Raw genomic sequence first — 14,890 nt, forward strand, 5'->3', positions numbered from 1 at the left:
CATTTGGAGTACCGTACTTCCTTAGGAAATTAATGGCCAATGCGTGACCAGGCGGAAAGAGTCGGGGACTACGAACGTGAGGTGTTGATTGGCCCAGAGACCAGAGTTCTCCAAACGGCTAAGCGACTAGACCCCAACAAAGCAACATCGTGACTTTTTTTGAAACCGCGGCAGAACGGAGATATACTGGGAATAGGGCTGTTTCGATCCGTTTCGTTCTTTTTACGTCGTTGATCGTCCTCGTCCTTGATTACTTTGTCCTCTTACTCTCATCATCCTCAAGATGGCTGACAAGGACGCTGGAACCCCGCGAGTCTTCCTCGTAAGGCACGGTAAAGCTCCATTACCTGTTGTTTATGCGTGAATTGCCCACGGGATACCCCTCCTCACAGCCTCACCTTCACTTTACTCTCTTCCTCAACCCACCCAGCTAACCCCAAACAAAGGCCAGACAGAATGGACCATCTCCGGTCAATGCACCGGTAGCACCGACATTCCTCTGACCGCCGTCGGGGAGAGCCAAGTGCTTTCGTCCAGCAAGGTTGTGGTGGGGCAGGGCAAGCTCATCGACCCCTCCAAGCTCACCAAGGTGTTCATCAGCCCACGCACCCGCGCCCAGCGCACCTACGACCTCCTGTTCGACGATGCTGCCAAGGCGGCCTTGAAAGAGAAGGTTGAGATAACAGAGGATATCAGGGAGTGGGAGTACGGAGCATACGAGGGCGTGACGCCAACGGATATCCGCAAGCTGCGCCAGGAGAAGGGACTGGATAAGGAGAGGCCATGGAACATCTGGCACGATGGATGCGAGGATGGAGAGTCACCCACTGAGGTTGCCACGCGCCTGGACGAGCTGATCGCGAAGATCAAGCAGCTGCAGGCGCCGTGTATGGATGGCTGGAGGCCGGCGGATATTGTGGTTATTGCGCATGGACACAGTCTGAGGGCTTTTGCGAAGAGGTGGATTGGGTTTGAGATGGGGATGAGGCTGCCGCTGATGTTGGAGCCGGGGGCGGTGGGGGTGTTGAGCTATGAGCATCATAGGGTGGATGAGCCGGCGTTGCTGTTGGGGGTTAATATGGGAGGTGAGGAGTGAGGAGGTGGACGAGTCATGATGGGATGAGAGCTTATGCTACTGATGATGAGGCCTTTGTGGGTTAACATGAAGGTGAGGAGTGAGGAGGTAGACGAATGATGAAATGAGAGCTTATGACACTGGTAACGAGGTGTTTTTGAAGGACTTGGGTGACGTTTGCTGTTGAGGGGGACACCGAGGCATGAGTTGTGCTGTGCGGTGGAGTCGGCATATGTCAGTGGTAACTGAGAGAGTCTCGAAAGCCTCGAGTGATACCAATTATTGAGGAATGCGGTCATGAACACAGTCGGCATATGCCACTGACTGGTAGCCAAGAACTTCTCGAAAGACTTGGGTGATAGCAATTGTTGAGGAATGCAGTCAGTCATGAACACAGTCGGCACATGCTCCTGACTAGTAACTGAGAGAGTCTCGAAAGACTTAAGTGATACCAATTTTTGAGGAATGCGGTCATGAACAGAGTCGGCATATGCCACTGGCTGGCAGCCCAAGGGTTTTCAAAGACTTGGGTGATAGCAATTATTAATGAGCGTAGCCACACATGAATTGTACCAGACATGACACTGACTAGTAACTAAGAGCTTCTCGAAAAACTTAGGTGATACCAATCATTTTCTAACGAGTGTAGTCAGTCATGAACACAGTCGGCAGTGCATCATTACTGACACTAGTAACGGCTTCTCAAAAGACCTAAGTGATAGCAATTACTGCGGAGTGTAGTCAGTCATGGATACAACAGTCGGCACAGCACATGCCACTGACTAGTAACTAAGAGCTTCTCGAAAGAATTAGGTGATACCAATTATCAAAGAACACAACCAGCATGAACCGTACAGCACACCACACATCAGCAGTACCCCCCCACGAGCATGTGGGGAGGTATGTGAACGAGCGGGCACACTCATCCTGTGGCGATGAACGATTCTTCTGCCCTTACATACACACGGACAAGTCCACGAGCCCAGCCCTCCATCCCGTTTCCCGTCCATCCGCACCGTTTCCCACATCATCCCATCCCCCAAGGTGGGAAGAGCGAGTGGGACCACTCCTTAAGGGGGGCAATGAACGATTTTTCCCTTCTTCGCCTTACATACCACCATACCAACCCACGCACAGGCAAATTCCACGGGGTCTCTCTTACCCTCCATCCCGTTTCCCCGTTTCCCGTCCGCACCGTTTTACACATCATCATCCCTTCCCCAAGTGAGGTAATGCAGCCTACACATACGCAAGAATGTTTCACGACTGTGGCGGGCTCGTTGAAGAATTCTTGCCCCTCCCCCCTTCCCCCCTCACCCCACCAATCGGCGCGCACATGCCGTCCCGTCCTTGGCCCACGACGCAATATTCTAGATCGTTTTTATCGTACCTTCGATAAGTAGGAGGGGATGTAAAGGCACAAGCAGGGCTAAGAGGTACAAGTAGAGTCTAGATGCACGCACGTACTAGTAATTCTAGTAATTCTATCCCGAATTCGGGCAGGAAATCAAGGTCTGCTAGCTGTAGTGTGGTGTGCAGGCTGCTTTAGGTGAGCGAGTTGAGCGTGTCAGACGGGGGTTGGCCCTGCATTCTTGATTTTTTAAGACGAATTAAGAGGAGGAAACAAACGCACGCACAACGACCTGCAGGAACGGACCTGTAGGGTTTGGGTTGGGATCCATTCCAGTCAGTTAGTCTAGCCAGGTTATTGGGTGGTGAAGGCTCTTTCAGTACAGGAGATTCAAGTGATAGTTCACACTCTCCCCCTCTCGCTCCATGACTTGTCACTTCTAAGTTGCATGACTTAGTAGGAGGTGGGAGACATGACTTATTGCCCTTACTAGGAGGTGGGAGACATGACTTATTACTACACCGATGTGGTAAGTTCTTGCTGTGTTCGGAGTTTGTTTAGAGAGGGGGTCGGGGTCTCTAGTTGTTTCGACACACAACTCCTACACACATGGCTTTTTCTAGATCTGTATCCGATCGGTGGAATGGTTGGTTGGAGAGTGACTTTGCTTAGCCATAGAGCGGCAGTAGTATGCGGTGGTACCATAGCTAACTGCCATGCTTTACTACCACAGTTAGTTCAATCGAGTACAGCAGAGTAGACCGTTTGAGGGATTAGGGATTCTAGACTTTTGAAAATAACGGGGCTACTGATTCGCGTCCTTCCATACGAGGAAACGATAACCCTGCACACAACACACACGGGAAGTACCATGCCAGTCCATCCCAGTCCCATCCCAGTCTATGTTACTGTGTTTGTTATGTGTGCGTTGCTGCGCCGTACCATCCCATGAAAATTCAGACGGAAATATGGATCCCAACCTGAAACAAACGGTCAACCCCATTGGCTGTGTGTTAGGGTTAAATGTGCACTTGTGCGTATTATACGGTCTGCCCTCCCCCCTGGACGGGCGGAGTTGTTTTAACGAGCCTTAAACGAGCCTTTAACAAGCAATTTAGTCAGGTACACAACAACAAAACTGACCAATCGCGCACCCTTGTGTTGTCGCCTTTTCGTGTGGTACAAGGGTACTTCCTGTAGGCAGTGCAGATCCACTAAACTCCACTTCTCTCTCTCTCTCTCTGCCACGAAAAGGTCTGGTCCTTCTCGTCTTTCTCCACCCCCGTCAACTACCGCCAACACAGCCAGCACACACCCACCCACGCCCGCCCGCCCGTCCACCCTCTCCACCCTCCAATGCTGCCCATTCTTTCGCCCCCAGCAGAGGACCGAGCACCTTAAAGGACCTGGGTATCCTCCAATTTCACTCTCTTTCCTTCCTCCAACCCAACACGAAACTTTTCATCTTTCCAACTTCCCCCAAAGGCTCGACGCCAGTGTATCTGTGATCACACATTCCTTCAAGCAAATAAACAAACGCAAATAAACAACTTCGAGATAAACGCTTCTCAAAAACAATCCTTGATTCGCCAGTCGATCACACCAACATCGCACATACACATCAATCAAAACACATAAAACCCAAAACAAAACACCACCACCCAACAACCGCAATCATGCAATACTCCTTCGTCGCCGCCGGGGCCCTCCTCCTCGCCACCGTCGCCGCCCAGCCCCACGGCCACCACGCGCGCCACAACCGCCGCGCCCCCGCCGTCGTCACCAACGTCGTCGACGTCTACGAGACAGTCATGCTCACCGCGACCGTCTGGGTTGACGAGCAAGGAAACACCATCTCCGCCCCCGTGACCGGCACCGACGCGTCCACCGTCACCGGCTCTCCGCGCACGACCGTCAAGCCGGGAGAGTTCCACGAGCCGACACAGACGCAGCCTGCTGCTGTTGTCGTGCCGACTCCTTCGCCTTCTTCTTCGGAGGCTGCTCCCGTTGCGCCGCCTGCGCCGGAGACGACGACTATCCAGGTCGCGTCGGTCACTCCCCCGGCGCCAGTCGTGCCAACTACCCCCGCTGCGCCGGTTGTCAACACACCCGCCGCGGTCAACACACCTGTCTCTGTCGCCCCTCCCGTCGCCTCTTCCGCCCCCGCCACTGGCTCCTCAAATGGGGAGTGCAGCTCCGGCTCCCCCTGCTCTGGCGACATCACCTTCTACGAAGCTGGTCTCGGCGCGTGCGGCGAGACGACCGATGGGTCGATTGACAAGGTCGTCGCGCTCCCCCACGAGTTCATGGGGACGCAGAGCAATGGCAACCCCTTCTGCGGAAAGACTGTTACTATCAACTATAAGGGCGCTACTGTCCAGGCTACGGTTGTGGATAAGTGCATGGGCTGCGTTGGACGTGATCTCGATCTTTCCAATGCTGCTTTCGATGGTCTTGGAATTGCGGAGAGCGTCGGTCGCACTCAGGCTGATTGGTACTTCAACTAAGTGCCTGTCCGTTTGAGTAGAGATGGGATGGGGGTGGATGAGCCGAGCTCTCTGCCGAGGGATGTCGTGTCGCGAGTTCGATGCGGCGTTTGGGAAACAGGGTTATAGATTGGCTACGGGATTAGAACAGGCGTACATTTCTGGAAAAAAACACGAGTACTTCGCCAATATGCCATCTTATCCTATCTTTCCTTCAGTTGACTGGAGGTGGTTGGGGTAAGGGGGACTTGGTGAAGGAAAGGTGGGTGGGGAGTTTTAGCTCGCTCGCCGGTTTACGAATATCATGATAAAAAAAACCATGCGATTTATCTTATCCCTTTTTTTTCGTCCTGACGCGCCACTGAGAATGGGGGAGGAACGGCGCTTGAGTTTATTACCGGAGATGGGAACATGGTTTCGCAAAATTGTTCCTATTTGACAAGGCTTCGGTGTTGGCTTGGGTGTTACCTCCTTCTTTTGGGGTGTAGAAGGGCGAAAGGGGATGGGGGGGTTGTGTGTTTGGAATACTTCTGTTTCGTGTTGTATATATTTTACACCAACTGTGTGCGGATTTCTCACCTTTGTGTGGGGATGCAATATCACTTTCTTTCACATAACCTATTATGTTCCCTCTTGATGCTTGTGAGATGTGTTTGTGAGTGATGTGCTTGTGATTATGAATATGGGAGTAAGGGGGATCTTGTAGCCGCCCCGCCAGCTGGCTGTTCTACCCCGCGTCGTCACCTTATCCTGCATCTTCCCGTTGAGGGCGTAGTCAGCTGGCGATTCCCATGGCATAGCATAGCACGACGTGGAAGCAGGTCTACCTTCCTTATCTTCCTGGTGGACAAGGAGAGCAATATGGCATGTGTACATTCATCTTGTCGGTCTGTCTGTCTGTTAAAGCTGTTGTAACGGACCGTAAACGTTTATTACGGTCCTTAAAACCGATTCTGCGCATTTTGCAGTTTAGACGTTCTATTTTGCGCACTTTGGCTTCCAATGCATTACCCAGAGCCCCAGCTCTCTCTCATTCTACATAGTAGGTAATATAGAAGTATGTTGCTATCTATTGCGCATAAATAGCTAAATATAATATTTCTACTGAAAATCTAGAGATTTCGCCGGGTATCATTCATTGTGACTCTAACGTTGTTACTACAAGGCTAGAATCTAATGTGTTGTTATGATTGGGGTGGGGCGTAGCGCGTTCACCAACGTCCGAGGCGGCAAGGCTGCTCTCGGCGCCGGTTTCGCGCAGATTAGGCTGTCTATCCTGAGAATGCGCCAAAAGCAAGTGAGGACCAATGGGTCCTGCTTAGGGCTGCACACGAGGGTGCACGTGAGGTTCAGTATGGAGGGGGGGGTAGAGGGAAGAGAGGAAAGCGGTGGACGAGGCGGCACGGCTGCACATGCTGCTGGTTTGGCGCAAGATGGGGTGGTCTGGGTTGGAAATGCGTGGAAAGGAAGGGAGGGCCAATAAGGCACGTTTATGGCAGCAGTTGTGTGGGATTGGGTCGAGAGTTGTGCATTATAGTGAGAGAACTTAGGAACGGGGTGTTTACCGCCGATGGGGCGGCACGGCGGCTCTTTACGCCGGATTTGCGCAATTCCAAGCTCGACAGCTTGGTTTGCGCAAAACCCAGGCCGGGACCTATAGGGTCCGCTTGGTTAAGGTAGGTGAGTATGTGGGCGGGAGGGGTGAAGGCGGGAGTGAGCGGGGGAGACAGTTAACTGGCAGACAGGGCAACACGGCATCTCTTTCTTCCGGTTTCGCGCAGATCAAGCCGCGGAGCTTGAAACTGCGCAAATCACAAGTGAGGACCAATAAGGTCCGCTTGCTTGAGGCGGCCGAGGTTGTAGGCAGGGTGTGGGTAGGTGTGAGGAGACGGGGGAGACAGTTAGCCGGCAGACGGGGCGGCACGGCTGCTCTTTATGCCGGATTTGCGCAAATTCTAGGCCGACAGCCTTGCCTGCGCAAATCCGGCGCTGAAGGCGGCCGTGCTGCCCTGTCTGCTGCAGAACGTGAGCAAGGCTGTCAGCCTGGGATTTGTGTAAGATGCAGTGAGGACTAATAGGGCCCGTTTGATGGGGGGAGTGCACAAGCCGCATGGGGTGTAGGAGCGGTGGCAGATGTTCACCGGCAGCGACGGGGCGGCAGTGCCGCCCTCGGCGCCGAATTTGCGCAAAATCGGTTCTAGAGGCGGCCCGGCTAGTGGGATTACATGGGGTTTGAAGTATTACATGACAATTAGAGTGCATGGGACTGACTACTAGTGCACTAACAGCGACGGGGCGGCAAGGCCGCCCTCGGCGCCGGTTTGGAGCAAATAGATGCGCTAAGTGAAAAGGTGCGCAATGAATAACTGAGGGCCTGTGAGGCTGTTTCGGTGGGGTATCGCAAGTGGGCATGGGAGTTCATTGCAGCCAGCTGCATACTACAAACGAATGAGTTGTAAGGATCTAAGTGATTATTGCAACTTTCTTTGGTTTGAAAGGGCGTTTGATATAAGGTTCATGAGAGAGTGGGAAGATACAGTACTTATTAAAAGATAATAGTTATTTGTATGTGAATATTTGTATTATAATTATATTATATCAACGCCTAAATATGCTTCATTCCAACTCCATCTTCCCTTCCAATAGTACGCCCATCGCTATGCCCTCACCCAAAATCACCACTCCCCCTCACTTACCCACCCCCTTCAAAATCAACTCCGCCACCTTCTCCCCCACCACCATAACCCCAAACATCGGATTAACACTCAACGGCTCCAATAAACTCGCATCAGCAACCCACACATTCCCCGTCCCCACCACCCTCCCCCTGTCATCCACACACTTCCCAATCTTACAACTCCCACTCCAATGATTCACCTGCCCCCTCGCATACGCCGACGGCGTGGTGATATACTGCTCTATCCTCGCCACGCTGGCATCGCGCTCTAAATTCAACGTCTTCACATCCGCCGGCAGCGCTGCGAAGATCCGCTTGATGAAGCTGGCGATGGCGCGAGCGTCCGGGGCGGAGGAGTAATACACGTTCCCGTCCGGACCGGGGATGAACTTCCCATCGAGCACCACCGAGCCGCGCGACGCGAGACCAGAGGTGCCGTAGATGTTAAGCGTGATGGTAGTAGCAGACGTATAATCCGCGTACCCCCCCGTGCCGATCGTGCCTTGGAACCCAACAATACGGCCATCAGGCTGGGCGGCGCGGGAGAAGAAAACAGATGTCTGACCCGCAGAAGCGTACGGCCCAGAGCGGTGCGCTAGGTAAAGCGCCGAGTCCGCGGGTGCGGGGTTGCTATAAGACGGTCCGAAGGCGGTGATACTCGGGCTGGACAGCTCGATGAATGTATTCGGGTTGTCGAAAAGGTTTGCGCCTACGGCAGCGTTGGATATCCAGTCTCCGTGCGTGAGGTTGCCGAGTTTACCGGCGGCGGAGAGGCGGGTGAGGGACGCGGCGGGGCCGATGCCGGAGAACATTAGGAGGGCGGGGGTGGCGATGGCGCCGGCGCTGATGATGACGCGGCCGGTGTTGGAGAGGGGGATGAGGGTCTCGATGCCGTTGAGGTGGATCCAGACGCCTGTTGCTGAGGTGCCGGTGCGTTGCACGCGCACGGCGCGAGTGCCGCTTTGGAGGTGGAAGTTGGGGAGCTTGAGGGCGTCTTGGAGGTAGGTTGGGACGGGGCCGGCTCGCTGGCCGTTCTTGTATCCGTATACTGGGCGTCCGAAGACGTCGTGTTTGTTGTCTTTGTTCTCGTTGATCTTGACGTCGGCGAAGCCGAGGCTGTCGACTATCCAGCGCCTTGCGATGTTGTAGCCGGATTGCAGGTACTGCTTCCCATCGGCAGATGGCGTGTCTGTAGATGGAGCGCGCGCTTTCACCCGATTAATCGCTCCGCCCATGTCGGCTGCCTTCCAGCCGGCGGGGAAGAACGAGTCCCAATCGCTGGAAGGCGGCTCGAAGTACAGGCCTGCATTGATGGCGGAGCCGCCGCCGATAGTGCACCCGCCATAGGCGTTGATGGTGCCGCTGCAGATGAGGCCGCCGCCGTCTCCGAAGATGGAGCTGTAGAGGCCGGGGACATCGACGCGGGTTAGGTTTGTGTTGTTAAGCCAAGACGGGCGGCGGGAGGAGAGGTTTCCACCCGTGACGCCGTATGAGGGGCCGCCACCCTCGAGCAGGAGGGTATTGAGCTTGGCTTCGGCAAGGCGCGTGGCAACTATGTTTGTTAGTGAGAGAATGAAGTGAGGGGGAGGGATAGCAACCTATGATACCAGCTGGGCCTGCGCCGACAACTATGGCATCCCATTTGGTCTTCGTCCAATCGGCGGCGGCCAATGAGAGGAGGGAGGCGAGCTGGGCTACGAGGAAAAGAGCTATATGCTTCATGGCTTTGGCTTGTGATGAGAAGGAACTGCCTGAAGACCAAAACGAACAATTGACGAGTTCAATCACGGAGGGCACATTGCTACTATTATACCACTGCCAATGCCGAGGATAGCTAGCAACTCGGCACGAAGCAATTCAGCTCCAGCTCAACTCTGGTCCTGGCCTGGGCTAAAATAAGAAAAATCCTGCCGTGGCACCAGTAATACCGTCATTTTACGAAGTCAGGGTTCGATTAGCCCGTGGCAGTTAAGGCTTAGATTCGTGTTGGCGGGTCGGCATGTGCGGAAAGTCGTACAAGAAAGGAAATCCACGATGCAAATCAGCCCAAATCAACCCAGGTCAATCCACTTCTCGTGTCGTTGCCGATCGTGGTACTAGCCGCATTAAGGGTCACCCTGCCACCTGAACCACACCATGCCGGGTATTGATTATGCGGCTGAGCACCAATAAACGCTGCTTTTTTAAGACAATAATTTTTTGTGGTTGTCATCGCAACTTGGTATCGGGATCCTCTCATATTCTCAATGGCGAACCTGGGCCGTGATGACCCGCGTTCGAGAAGGTGCGACGTTGCGACGCAAGGAGCTTCAGTCGGGCGTGGATGAAGCAAGGAGCTGACGAGGAGCGAATATAGAGGCTGAGAAACACGAAGTGAAGTCATGAGGCAGAGTTTGACAGGTTAAGAGGCCCATGTAAGGGGGGTCGGTGATAAATTCCACTCAAACCAACGTTGCAATAAGCAGACGGGTGTGTATCTTCCACATACGACCATAGACTCAATAGAATTAGGTGTCACATTTGCTATACGCCAGTACAAGTAAAATATGTAGACCCCTACTTGTCCTTGGACGTGGAGTTTGGCCATCTCTTGAACCTGTCACGAGTTAATAACTGGGCTATAATAAAGAGCTGGGGGTTTTATAAACTCACATTCTCCAGTGTCTACCTTTCTTGGATTCCGAGGGAGATGGCCCATCTGGATCAACTAATGTCGTAGACGCAGAACGGCTAGATTGACCATCATCATCGCCATTCCTAGATTTTTTAGGCCGCTCCGGCATCGGCCACATATGCATAGTAATGAACATATCCGACTCGACAACAGTTTCCCACACCTGTGGCAGAATTATCTCGCCGTTTGGGCCGATTAGATCGTAGTGTCCCTTTTGAACGTGTGGCCCGATAACATCTACATGAATGAAGGCTTGCCTAATAAAGTCCTCCATACCCTACGTGCGAGATATTAGCTTAATGAGGTTTCCAGAGTGTAAAGTTGGGTTACTTACCACCCATGTGCAGGCGATATGGAAAGGGACCGTAAATTTGCGTCCTACAGCGTCTTTGAACTTTAGTGGCATTTGTGTCCCGCGTTCTATTCTCATCATCATCTTCTCAAGGTCTATCAGTAGATCTGAATCTTGAAGTCCTTTCTGCTGCTGTGCCTTCAAAAGCTTCTCAAACCGAGAAACCATGCCAACTTCCTTGTAAGGTTCAGACCCTGCTTTCGAATCTTTCAATGAGTCCTTGCTTTCTTTGTCACTATGCTTTACAGCTGTACTTTCGATATCAACAGCCTCTGGTGAGTTAGCTGGCTCTTTTGTGTGGCGCTGATTCATGAACTCTTCTAATTTGGCAAATCTTGCTTCTATGCCATCATCTTTTTCATCCATATCTAGTGTATTCGGTAAAGGTTGAGGTATTTCTAACTGCGAATCCGACGGTGGTTGAGACGATAGAGATGATAGAGACGACAGAGACGATAGAGACGACAGAGACGATAGAGACGACAGAGACGATAGAGACGACAGAGACGATAGAGACGATCGAGATGATGATATCCACGGTGAACTCGGAGACTTGACTTGATGTTGTGAATCAGACGGTAGCAGAGACGATGATATCGACGGTAAAATCAGAGATTTGACTTGATATTGCGAAACTGCAGATGGTATATGCTCGTGGCTTGTTGAGTAGTGTAAGCATTGGTTACAGTTAAAAATTGCAGGTCAAACTTACAATTGGGCTGTAGCAAGTAAAACCGAAATACTGCTTAGTTTGATGTGCAACGCGTCTTTGAGGGCCCTTAGCTCCTCTTTTTTAAATAATACCCATCCCATCTTCTGCCAGCTATCAGAGAGAGTATTTCCTGGCGCCCTTCCGCATAACCGTTCTCGGTACCGTTTTGTTTTCTCTAGGAAATCGTCCATTATGCTCATCGAAGAGAGCACAATACATGATGCTGCATTTACCGTCGCATGGCTCAAGGTTGGATTACTTGTCATCCGTCCCACCTGAAGGAATGTCTGATGTATGGCACCAATTTCCATGACAGCTTCTTGGTACTCCTGCGTGGGCCCGCGGCTGCTGGACAAGGCTTGGAGCAATCGGTAGCTTAGGTTTGCTCCAGCAATGAAATCGCCGACGGAGTATCCAAACGACATCTTGCTATATAGTAGGATGAGGGATGCGCATTAAAAAATGCGATGGGTAGTAGACTGATGGGCATATTTAAGAGCTTGGAAAATATCGATAGGACTGTTGCGAGAGATTCAAGGCTGTTCGTAAGGTGCATAAGCACAGCCTCACTATATGATAGGGCTGTTTTCATGGCTGTTCCCAAGATGCATGTACAGTTTGTACACGTTTTTTTTTTTCGATGTCATAGAGGAATTATCAACTTTATCTGTGGGTATTATCATTATATAGCATATGTAAGCTATCTTATAAAATTCGAAAATTATGAGACGAGCCCGTCTTGTAGACATAGTAGAATAACTCCTAAATGAATCATCGACTGATGTGTGTATGTGCCTTGCCTTCACAACCAGAACGCCAATAGTAACCTGCGCGCCAACACGGAGTGTAGAAAAGCCTCGCCTTAATCATGTATATTTATGACTGACATTATCGATATTCTTCGCATGGCCGTTCTTGTTGTCATGACTATGACTCCAGTAGGTAATAGAAATGCTCCCCTTTTTGTCAACCTCTAGCCATTCCTGGCAGGCTTTTGCGTCGGTGGTCTCCGCTTCTACCGAGCAAATAGAACGCAGTTCCTTCTCCCTCCAATTGTAGGGAAATATCCAGTGACTGGGGAGCAGGACAATCTCCTGTTTGGTTTTCTCCGCCTGCGACGCGAAGGGGCCAACGGCTGCTAGAGCAGTGGCCTCTTAACTTAGCCCGTTGGTGTTGATTTCGAGGATAGCTTTGTATAGAGCAACCGGCCCTGTCCATTCCTCGGGCAAAGTTTTGTGAAACAACCAATAGATGAACGATTTAGTCCTTTCGACCCGTGTTCGTGCGGACAGTGGGGGCATGAGGAAGAATGGGTGTCCCGGGGAGGCCATCTACGCATTCGGGATCGAGTTCTCGAAGCTCTCGTTAGTGCCCATGCGCCTAAATATAGCGAACTGGTTTATTTGCTCGCCGTCGACGCTAGCAGTGGTGTTCTCAGCGTTTAGGATGTCGAAGGCCTTGAAGGCGGCTGAGGTAGGACGGAGGCAATCGGTGTCGAGATCGATATAAACTCTAGGGGGGAAGGATGATTAGTAAAACATCGCTGCTATGGCTCAGGTTGTTTCATCGCAACTTACCCGCCAAACATATATACGTACAAATTCCGAGAGAAGTCGGCACGGTAAATTTCTCCTAGTAGCTCCAAGTATGCTTCCTCGAGCTAGGAGAAGTACTTCTTCACCAGGTTGAGGTTGTCCTCGTTGGTCCATAACACCCACTCCCAGTCACGATGTTTTTCGCGGCAAACAGTGCTCCATTTCTCGAACTTAAGGGGGAGCTCGTTGGTCTTCCAGCTCTGATGGAGTAGCTTCGGGACGGAAGACTGATCGGAGGGCAAAGGTCGACAGAGGAGCTCTGCGGCCGATAAAGGTCGCGCCAGTTTCGCCTCTGTATTTATGATTAGCGTCTGTACAACAAGGTCCAGCGGGCATCCTCTGCCAAAGTCCAAAGCCCATCGCTCAGTTAGTCGATTCTCAAATGTTTGTTGTGAGTGACTGGATTTATGGACGAAGAAGAAGGACAGGAGGAGCCAGATATCCAGACATATCCAGACAGGTCGACTCATCTTTGATTCTGGTATGCAACCAAGCTGTCAGAACTTACCCATCATCCAAATGATCTGGTGGTCACACGAACTGTCTAATGGATGAGACACTAGGGAACTCGTACGGCTCAAGGGTATCGAAAGTGGTCAGATACTAAACAGCAGATATGGCTTCATTAATGCACCAAACCCAGGTGCTTTATGTGATATATTAATCCTGTAGCTTCTATCTACTTTGCTTTGTTGCCGTTAGTTTTCGGAGTCTTGCTCCTGAACGTATACATGAACAGCTGTTCTCTGCTCCACACCTCTTTATCCTTGTCTTCGATCTCCTCAATTGAAAATAATTTCCTCGCGGCCTTCATAAACTGCGCATCAGCCCGTCGCCTTTTCTTGAAGCAGAAGTAAATTACTGCCTGGTCAAAAGCAGTGAGAAGCTGGGTGAGAGTGAGGAGGAGAAGAGGAAATGCCGGCTCAAAATAGACGCAGTCGGCCGCAAGGATATGTGTTGCGGGTCTCGAAGATAGCATTTCTGGCAGAGGCTCGCCCCTATTTAGTAGTCAGTAAAGCAATCCGGGAGGAATGTGACTGTGCAAATACCAATTCAGCACTAAAGGGGTAACACGTGACTCGAGGTTGTTGAGCTTGACATTCTGCTCCATCAACGGTAACATATTTATTTGATCTGTGATATATATCGGTGCCGTAATATTGCAAGCCAATGCAACAGCGAGTCCGACGAGTCCTCCTCCAGCTCCAAGTTCGAGTCTAAATTATGCGTCAGCTGACCAGATTTTTTTTTTCGTGGCAGTGAGCCGGGAAGCGGAAGAAGTTGATATTGGAATGACAAGAGCCACCGTTCCAGACGACAGCTCTGCTGACTGTGTTCTCACATTGTAGCATCTTTCAAATCATCTTTATGTTCCCTCAGCATGTATTTTGAGAGTACCATCCCCGCCGGCCACAACTGGCCCCCACATCCGCCTTTCAGATCTTCATGGAGCTGTAGTGGTGCTGTGAGCAACCCGTCAAAGTCTATGGACGTGGTTGAAGCGGTCTTGTAGACTGGGAGAGGAGTCAAGTCTTCGCCGATAGAAAGAGGCGAGAATTCCGGAGATGGGACGCGGGGGATCATCGCTCGCAGGGTTTTGATATCGATCTGATTTACTACTGTAGGGTAGGGTACACGCCAGGTTGTTCGTCGTCTTGGCTGATGTATCAAAATGTAACAGATTGCTACGATTCGCTAAGAGAGTGACTTATTGCGTGACTTCAGTTTGTGGTGTTACCAGATTCAGTTTAGTGCCAGCGGGAAAGCCGCAAGCCTGACCCTCCCTCCTTTCCAAGACGCTGACATCAATATGAGAAAGTACAGTACGTACTGTACTCTTATAACTGTACTTCCTGTACCAATGTGAGGAATCAAACTACAAAATTCTCTACCCGGGTATTGTTATTTTACTCCTGTTTACCTCCTGTTTACCTCCTATTTACCTCCTATTTACCTCCTGTTTGCCCC

The 14,890-nt window shown here is 51.4% G+C and overlaps 6 protein-coding genes across 6 annotated transcripts; 2 read left to right on the top strand and 4 right to left on the bottom strand.

Annotated features, from left to right (window-relative positions):
• The first annotated feature begins 32 nt into the window (after nucleotides 1-32).
• Nucleotides 33-1,677, top strand: VE01_04174 (uncharacterized protein). The gene is made up of 2 exons (XM_018273650.2): nucleotides 33-332; nucleotides 447-1,677. Exons 1-2 carry the CDS (start codon nucleotides 284-286, stop codon nucleotides 1,094-1,096), a joined length of 699 nt encoding a protein of 232 aa, XP_018130424.1. The 5' UTR covers nucleotides 33-283; the 3' UTR covers nucleotides 1,097-1,677.
• A 1,857-nt stretch (nucleotides 1,678-3,534) lies between these two features.
• VE01_04175 (uncharacterized protein) lies at nucleotides 3,535-4,976 on the top strand. The gene has a single exon (XM_018273651.2). It carries the CDS (start codon nucleotides 4,103-4,105, stop codon nucleotides 4,931-4,933), a length of 831 nt encoding a protein of 276 aa, XP_018130423.1. The 5' UTR covers nucleotides 3,535-4,102; the 3' UTR covers nucleotides 4,934-4,976.
• A 2,555-nt stretch (nucleotides 4,977-7,531) lies between these two features.
• VE01_04176 (uncharacterized protein) lies at nucleotides 7,532-9,311 on the bottom strand (the record flags this gene model as incomplete). The annotated part of the gene is made up of 2 exons (XM_018273652.2): nucleotides 7,532-9,141; nucleotides 9,197-9,311. 2 exons carry the CDS (start codon nucleotides 9,309-9,311, stop codon nucleotides 7,601-7,603), a joined length of 1,656 nt encoding a protein of 551 aa, XP_018130426.1. The 3' UTR covers nucleotides 7,532-7,600.
• Nucleotides 9,312-10,145: 834 nt separating this feature from the next.
• Nucleotides 10,146-11,817, bottom strand: VE01_04177 (uncharacterized protein; the record flags this gene model as incomplete). The annotated part of the gene is made up of 4 exons (XM_018273653.2): nucleotides 11,328-11,817; nucleotides 10,598-11,273; nucleotides 10,242-10,540; nucleotides 10,146-10,185 (listed from the first exon to the last, which is right to left on the bottom strand). Exons 1-4 carry the CDS (start codon nucleotides 11,750-11,752, stop codon nucleotides 10,146-10,148), a joined length of 1,440 nt encoding a protein of 479 aa, XP_018130425.1. The 5' UTR covers nucleotides 11,753-11,817.
• Nucleotides 11,818-12,658: 841 nt separating this feature from the next.
• On the bottom strand, nucleotides 12,659-13,392 carry VE01_04178 (uncharacterized protein; the record flags this gene model as incomplete). Its single annotated transcript, XM_018273654.1, has 2 exons — nucleotides 12,659-12,839; nucleotides 13,001-13,392. The coding sequence occupies 2 exons, from the start codon at nucleotides 13,390-13,392 to the stop codon at nucleotides 12,659-12,661; spliced, it is 573 nt and encodes a 190-aa protein (XP_018130428.1).
• Nucleotides 13,393-13,539: 147 nt separating this feature from the next.
• Nucleotides 13,540-14,577, bottom strand: VE01_04179 (uncharacterized protein). The gene is made up of 3 exons (XM_018273655.2): nucleotides 14,265-14,577; nucleotides 13,972-14,139; nucleotides 13,540-13,920 (listed from the first exon to the last, which is right to left on the bottom strand). The coding sequence occupies exons 1-3, from the start codon at nucleotides 14,504-14,506 to the stop codon at nucleotides 13,602-13,604; spliced, it is 729 nt and encodes a 242-aa protein (XP_018130427.1). The 5' UTR covers nucleotides 14,507-14,577; the 3' UTR covers nucleotides 13,540-13,601.
• Between the last annotated feature and the right edge of the window lie 313 nt (nucleotides 14,578-14,890).

Source organism: Pseudogymnoascus verrucosus, assembly GCF_001662655.1.
Source record: "Pseudogymnoascus verrucosus strain UAMH 10579 unplaced genomic scaffold scaffold_21, whole genome shotgun sequence".
In the NCBI taxonomy this organism is placed as follows: Eukaryota; Fungi; Ascomycota; class Leotiomycetes; order Thelebolales; family Thelebolaceae; genus Pseudogymnoascus; species Pseudogymnoascus verrucosus.